Here is an 8,209-nt window from a genome sequence, read left to right as displayed (position 1 = left end):
GTGTCTGATTTTTGTTAGGTACGTCAATGTCATGCCCACACATCAGTGGTTTAGCTGGTCTTTTGAAAGCAGCTCACCCTGAGTGGAGTCCAAGTGCTATCAAATCAGCCCTCATGACCACAGCTTACGTTCTTGACAACACCAACTCCCCACTCCATGATGCTGCAGACAACAGCCTCTCTAACCCACATGCTCACGGCTCGGGACATGTAGATCCCCAAAAGGCTCTCTCACCGGGTCTTGTCTACGACATCTCAACCGAGGAATACATCAGGTTCTTGTGCTCTCTAGAGTACACAGTAGATCACATTGTTGCGATAGTGAAGCGACCAAGCGTCAACTGCTCGAAGAAGTTCTCAGATCCTGGTCAGCTCAACTACCCAAGTTTCTCGGTTTTGTTTGGGGGTAAAAGAGTTGTGCGGTACACTAGGGAAGTAACAAATGTTGGTGCAGCAAGCTCGGTTTACAAAGTGATGGTTAATGGGGCTCCTAGTGTTGGGATCTCGGTTAAACCATTAAAGCTTGCGTTTAAAAGGGTGGGAGAGAAGAAGAGGTACACAGTCACATTTGTTAGCAAGAAGGGAGTGAGTATGACGAACAAAGCTGAGTTCGGATCCATCACTTGGATCAATCCGCAGCACGAAGTAAGAAGTCCAGTTGCATTCTCTTGGAACCGGTTTTGAAAGAAAACAACGAAACACAAATCTAACATCCCTAGTGATGTTATTCTATTTTAAAGTTAATTTCCTGTTGGGATGATTTCGGTATCTAGATGATTGGGTTTAGGTTAAACAAAAACCCATCCAGAGCCGTAATGATAATCATCACGTAGTGGGAAGTGTTCATGTTTGGTTTTTGAGTCATTGAGTGTGTAGGTGAAGAAGGCATCCCAAAAAAAAAGTTCGGGATGGTAGAAGAAAAATGTTGTCAGGAAAAGAACGTTGATGTCATTTGTGTTGCTTCAACTTTTCCATTTAACTATTTTACTGATGAAATTGTCTTTTTAAAAAATAAGCAACAAGTAAACGTCGTCGTAATTGTGTGACATCACTCAAGAGTCTAGACAAAGAGTTGGAGGACATGCGCTCAATACAAAATCACGTGAAGCTAACCAGTACTGATGACATATTATGAGTCTCTTGCAACATCCATGTTTACGGAGAAGTTTTAAAATATGCATCAACTTGGCATAAGCTAATACAACTAAAAGACAATAGATTTGACGCAATTGGATATAATTGTTCAGCAACTGGATATAAACAACAATCAAAGAGTAGTGTGTTTCATGAGTAATCATCTTATTTGTTTCCTCTTCGGATGCTAATAAAAGAAAACAATGAAAGTTACTTCAAGTAATAGGGTTTTTTTTTTCTTTTTCAAGTCCTATATATTGGCATCCACATTTATAAGAACATAATATTAGTAATTAGAAGCACGTACGTATATACACTCATATATAATCTCTTAAGTAAAGAAATAGGTAAACAAAATTATAATGTTTAAATTACACTCATGGGTAATTATTTTGTGGCTAAAACAATGAGAGCATTTTCTTACTATGAAAGTAAGCTAATTATTTAGAAACGGGTAAGAGAGAATAAACGAAGATGAAAAAGGGTAATTTGACTTGCACACAACTATCCTCCGCCTTCACAAGTAATCAATCTCCCACACGGATACGTATGTTACTAAACATTTCACATTTTCCACATGGAATATTTTGTTTTATTCCCCTATAGTACCAATGAACTGCAAAATTTTAGATTTGGAATTTTTGTGTCACAAGAAACTCGATGATTTTTGATTATCCCACACGGTTTGGTTTAACAAATTATTGCATCATGTATATACTTATTAATATTTTAATATTGTGTATATATTGTATTGAGACTATATATCAAAAAGAAATAGAAAAAAGGTTGAGACGTGGTGCTTATTAAAAATGGTAAAAGTCAAAACGTAAGTCGCCGAACATTTGAAATAACGGAAAAATGTAGTGGACCATTTCTTCTTCTTTCTTGCTTTCTTTAGAGTCAAGAAACTAAAAAGAAAAAGTGACCCATACGGCCATACGAATATTTATATATAAGAATAACACAAGAGTTTAGCTTGTTAGTAGAAAGAAAATGAAAGCAGTGGTGAGCAAGTTGCATTGTTCCTCGATGGAGGAGGTGATGGTTGTAAGACGGCGGCCACACGTGGTTAACGGTGGTGGCTTCGTGGTCACAGATTGCAAAGAGAAGATCGTTTTCAAGATCGACGGTTGTGGAGTTCTTGGCATCAAAGGAGAGTTAGTTCTCAGAGATGGTGATGGCAACGATTTGCTTCTCATCCACAAAAAGGTACCTTTTTGTTTTTATCCCAACCATCTCATCCTTGTTCACACCCCAAAAAAGTAAATTATCATCGGTTTTCCAAATTTGTATATTAATTTTCAAAATTTTCTCGTGAAAACATATGTTTATACTTAGTTCCATTTTAAAATATAGGATGTTTTAACTAAAATCACCCAGACATATTTACTTTTAAAAATTTCAACTAAGAACAAGTAATGCTGCATAATATAAAATATTACATTAATTTAAATGTTGCATGGAAACTTAAAAACATCATATTTTATAAAATAAAAAATCTTCTCTAAAACATCTTATATTGTAAAAAAGATGGAGTATTTCTCTAAATATTAAAAAATAAATCTAAAATGATCNTATATACTTATTAATATTTTAATATTGTGTATATATTGTATTGAGACTATATATCAAAAAGAAATAGAAAAAAGGTTGAGACGTGGTGCTTATTAAAAATGGTAAAAGTCAAAACGTAAGTCGCCGAACATTTGAAATAACGGAAAAATGTAGTGGACCATTTCTTCTTCTTTCTTGCTTTCTTTAGAGTCAAGAAACTAAAAAGAAAAAGTGACCCATACGGCCATACGAATATTTATATATAAGAATAACACAAGAGTTTAGCTTGTTAGTAGAAAGAAAATGAAAGCAGTGGTGAGCAAGTTGCATTGTTCCTCGATGGAGGAGGTGATGGTTGTAAGACGGCGGCCACACGTGGTTAACGGTGGTGGCTTCGTGGTCACAGATTGCAAAGAGAAGATCGTTTTCAAGATCGACGGTTGTGGAGTTCTTGGCATCAAAGGAGAGTTAGTTCTCAGAGATGGTGATGGCAACGATTTGCTTCTCATCCACAAAAAGGTACCTTTTTGTTTTTATCCCAACCATCTCATCCTTGTTCACACCCCAAAAAAGTAAATTATCATCGGTTTTCCAAATTTGTATATTAATTTTCAAAATTTTCTCGTGAAAACATATGTTTATACTTAGTTCCATTTTAAAATATAGGATGTTTTAACTAAAATCACCCAGACATATTTACTTTTAAAAATTTCAACTAAGAACAAGTAATGCTGCATAATATAAAATATTACATTAATTTAAATGTTGCATGGAAACTTAAAAACATCATATTTTATAAAATAAAAAATCTTCTCTAAAACATCTTATATTGTAAAAAAGATGGAGTATTTCTCTAAATATTAAAAAATAAATCTAAAATGATCTTTTAATTAGCTTTTGGAAAAAAGTGACATAGTGGTGAAGTAGCTATCTAAACAACGACAAATTAATAAATGATTTACTTTATACGTTAAAGATCTTAAGATAGATGAACGTAATGCGTCAAGATAAAGCAACCCCTTTAAAATAAATCTATATTTCTTTAGAGGAGAAATAGTTAATATGATTGGTTTATAGAATAATATATGTGTTGATTGGTGGTGTAGGGAGGAGTGGTGCAGGCTTTGAGCATTCATAACAAGTGGAGAGGTTATAGTTACGACTTCCAAGGAAGTCCTAAACCGATTTTCACATTAAGGGATCCCAAACACTCTTGCTTCTCCATAATCGGTTCAATCCGCATCTCCGTCCAACCGGGGAATTGCTACTTTGATGTAAGAGGATATTTCCCGGATAGGGATTGTAGCATCATTGATTCCACGGGAAATGTCATTGCTCAGATAAAAGAATGGGTTGGGAGCAGAGATATATATAAGGTGGTGATAAAACCAAGTGTAGATAAAGCTTTTGTTTTTGGAGTAATCGCGGTTCTTGACTATATCTATGGTGAATCTACAAGTTGTTGATCTGCTCTTCACTATATCATCTGCACATTTCGTTTCGCTAGACTCAGCCTGAGTATGTTGTTCCTTGTAAAGTTCAAAGACTCGTGTTGTTTTATGTAATAATATAATTAGTTTAATTTAACTATGTAATGGTTTTTTATGCTAAATATATATATATATATGTGAGCAAAACTTACTCTTGGTTGTTTTGCTCCTTTTAGTTTTCTAGATAAGTATGTACAATGTGTTTCTATCTTTATACCTATGTTAATTAGAGTGAAAAGGAAAAGAAGATATTAAAGAAAATATAACAAGAGTTTAAAACAGATGCCAATGGACAACTCTGATCTGCTTCTTCTCAATGATGAAGGTGCTGTCGCAAACCATCGTCGGATCAAGTTCTTTAATCACGGTTTTGAGATGTAATCAAGAGAGGTGATCCTTTTTTGGATAGTCTGTAAATGCGAGAACTACCGATTTGTATCAATCAAAGTAATAGAACAATGGTTTTTTAAACTCTTTTTTATTAATATAAAATCTGTTCACAAGTTTGTTGTTATAAATAATTTTTTGTTCTCTCAAAACTCTCTTTATAAGATATACAACAAATCTTAGAAACTCTCAAGAAACCTCAAGCCCTCTTTTTAAGTTCTTAGCTCTTCTTCTTCTAAAGCTAAAACATAATGACTATGTTATATATTTATTGTTTGTGCCAAAGCTTACAACAACTTTTGCACTCTATATATAGAACTAGACATATGTTATACAACAGCAAATCCCCTATTCTATCTTTGATAGGATTCAAATAATTTCATTTTTTATTGTGGATTAGGAAATTCTCCTCTTTTTTCATGTTTCTTTTTTATTTGTAAATAGGAAACTCTTCAGTCTTTTAGAAGCACCATGTGCCTTCTAAGCCTTTGCGAAGTATCATGCTTCTGGATCCTTCCAGTTCCATGTTGTCAACCGACATAGCTAACTCGTTACCCTGGTCTTGAACTAGTGCTTTGTCCATTTGAAGTAGTACATCCACTCGTTCAAATGCTGCATCTTCATAGTCTTTTAGATTGGTAGAAAAAGCAATTGGAGGCTTGTCAAAGGTTACCCTTTTGCTGGACCGGTTAGTCTTCTGTCGAAAGGACACTCTCTCTATCTCTTGGGTTGTTATAATCCTTTATCCTTTTACTTTGTAGTAATACCTAATTAGTTTGTTGTTTCTTTGTCTAGGTTATAAAGTTAGTTATGCAAACAACATATGGTGATTCTCTATATTTTTTACCTATGTAAGTTGTAAGGCTCTTGTTAGGCTCTCCCTAGAGAAGAGTTTCACAATGAAATGTGGGTTTAGATTGGTAGAAAAATGAGAGAGAATCAAGATGGGTTCTTACCAAAAAACCTCACGGATACTTATTACTATCAGCAAGAACTCAACAGCTCCGAGCAAGAACTCAACAGCTCCGACTTCTTCTGTCAAGATCACAAGTGAATCGGATCAGAAGTGGAATCGAGTAACAGTGAAGAAAAAAGATGAAGAGATTGCTCCAAGGACTGGAGTGATTAAAACGGTAATGGGCTCTACCTCGCACCAGCGCGTTAACGTCAAGCCCAACAAGATTTCTTCAGCTCAATCCATCAGAGAAAGGCCCACAACTATTCAAGTTTCTCCAACCTTCCAACGGCTACCTCTACCTGCACAAATGGACAAAAACAGTCAACAAAGCAAAGACCACAATTGACCGTACGGAGCCAATATAACTGAAGAATATATTTAACTTTTGAGTGTCTTGACTCATGTGATGAGTGAGCTCTGTCCTATGGCAGCAAAACCCTAATATTGTAATGTCTATATAAGGACAAGTGATGTAACCTAATCAATCTAAGGAAATAAAGAGTAAAATTTTCTTTACCTAAAGAGCCGCTGAGCTCATTCTTTAATTACTTATTAGAAATTCTATAACTAACTGTTATATTTTAAGTGTAATACTTTTATATTTAACTAGATTTTAACCTGCAGTATACCGTAGGCATATAATTTATATTTTATGTTGTATATATTTGTTAAATATTAGATGTTTTGTAAATAGAGGAATAACAAAATTTTGTTGTGCGGCTAAATATTTATATTATTTTTTAACCCGCACTACACTTCATGACCATTTGTTTGTTATATTTAGTTTGTTTTGTTAGTGTTTGAGATTCTATTTTGATTTTTAATTATTATAACAAAAGATAAGGGATCTAAATACATAATTAGTAATTTATACGTTGTGATTAAGTCACATTTTTCCTAATGAATTAACTATTTTATACGATCTTAGTTAAATCAACTTGATTTTTATGTCAAATATTATAATATTAGTTTTTAGTAGTGTTGATAAATAATTAAATGAGGATTTAACCTGTGTTAACACAAATTTAATAATATTTTATTAATTCCAATATGTCCTCTTTATAACTCATCTACTATATAACCATATTATATATTATTTTAGAATTTTTTAATTTTACATATTCATAACAATAAATTTTTTTATTAAGTTTATAAATGTTAATTTTAATATTTAAATAAATTCAATCGAAGTTTTTCTTACGTTAAGAATCAAAGCTCACAGGTTTTTAGAAAACAAAATGGGAATCAAATTATTGTTTTCTTTGTTTGCGAAGGATTTAAATATAGAATATCTTCAAAACACAACAAAATGTGTGGTTAAATATATAATAGTTTTTATTTCCATATTGATTGCTGTTATTTTTTAGTTGGAATGAAATGTAAAATATTTAGGAATCAAAATCTGGAGTAATGTTAGTTTTGGAAATTTTTTAAGGGTTAATGTTGCAAATAACTTTTTAAATAAACAAAACTAAAAGGGCATAACACAAAATGTACTTCAAAAATGTTAATATAGATATCTAAAATTTAAATTTTATTTATAAATTATATTAAAAATAAATATATATTGTTAATTGATCATCATAAATTCATAATCGGTGAAGATGCTTTGGTACCGATGATTGAATGAAAATCCCTCAAAGTCGTGGCCAACTTCCCCGTATAACATATTTTATATTATTTTTAAGATTTTTTTTTTCCACAAAATACAATTTTATTTCAACTTAAGAGGAATCAATACAAATGGATTGCCGAAGCCATTATGGTAAAGTAATAGAATCACAGTAGAAAGAATTATCTCTACAGCCATATTTTGCTAAATTGTGAGAAGCAGTATTACATTCTCTTTTTGAAAACATAAAAGATGTTGAGGCAAATTTTGATATCCAAAATTGAATATCATTCAGAAAATTTGTTAGGGATCTGTTGACTTGGACTCCATTTAATATCTTTATGAGACTCTCGCAATCCCCTTCGAATATAACATTTGTGTAGCCCCTGGTCCATGAACGATGTAATCCAACAAGTAGTGCTTTAGTCTCAGCTTCCAGGGGTGAATCGGTATGTCCAAGTGCAGTAGAGCCCCAGCAGAGAGGTAAACCAAAATTGTTGCGAATTATCCATCCTCCTATAGCTTGCAATGTATTCCTATCAAAAGCAGCATCAAAATTACATTTAACCATTGAGCTTGGTGGCGCTATCCATTGATGAACCTGGTGATAAGATGTTTGGATGTTTGAAGGGTTTTCTTTTACATCAATCCATTCTTTTGTTTCAGCCTGAGCCTGTAAGATCGTTTTTGTTGCACTTTCCCTGTAATTGTTAAAGACAGAGTTGTTTCTAGCCTTCCAAATCCTCCGCAGTAACCATAGTGGTAGTAGGACCGTCTGACGAGGGATATTTTGCCTTGTTGAAAATTCAATTATGTTTAAGAGATTTTCCTATGTATTATCTGACAAACAATTGACATTGAGAGCCGGAGTGTTAGAAAGACGCCAGACCGAAATAGCAAAAGGGCATGTAAACAGGGCATGGTTTATGGTTTCATCATGTTGTCTGCATCTGGAGCATGTTGAATCTATATTCATGCCTCTAGAACGAAGTCTTGTGGTTGTAGGTAGAGCTAGGGAGATAGTACACCAGATAAAATGTTTGATTTTTGGCATTAGATTTAGTCTCCATAGTTT

The 8,209-nt window shown here is 33.3% G+C and overlaps 2 protein-coding genes across 3 annotated transcripts; both read left to right on the top strand.

The window, feature by feature from the left end:
* On the top strand, positions 9 to 995 carry LOC109129310 (subtilisin-like protease SBT1.8). The gene has a single exon (XM_019237150.1). The coding sequence runs from the start codon at positions 27 to 29 to the stop codon at positions 681 to 683; it is 657 nt and encodes a 218-aa protein (XP_019092695.1). The 5' UTR covers positions 9 to 26; the 3' UTR covers positions 684 to 995.
* Positions 2,069 to 4,356, top strand: LOC104747207 (protein LURP-one-related 6-like). 2 transcript variants are annotated; one of them, XM_019236945.1, is made up of 2 exons: positions 2,069 to 2,342; positions 3,794 to 4,356. In XM_019236945.1, exons 1-2 carry the CDS (start codon positions 2,127 to 2,129, stop codon positions 4,151 to 4,153), a joined length of 576 nt encoding a protein of 191 aa, XP_019092490.1. In that variant the 5' UTR covers positions 2,069 to 2,126; the 3' UTR covers positions 4,154 to 4,356. The 2 variants fall into 2 exon arrangements, with proteins under 2 accessions (XP_019092490.1, XP_010467107.1); XM_010468805.2 differs by lacking the exon at positions 2,069 to 2,342 and adding an exon at positions 2,957 to 3,206.

The sequence above is a fragment of the Camelina sativa genome, chromosome 15 (genome assembly GCF_000633955.1).
Source record: "Camelina sativa cultivar DH55 chromosome 15, Cs, whole genome shotgun sequence".
Taxonomy (NCBI): Eukaryota; Viridiplantae; Streptophyta; class Magnoliopsida; order Brassicales; family Brassicaceae; genus Camelina; species Camelina sativa.
Note: the sequence above shows the minus strand (reverse complement) of the source record. Positions and strands in the feature narration are given on the sequence as shown.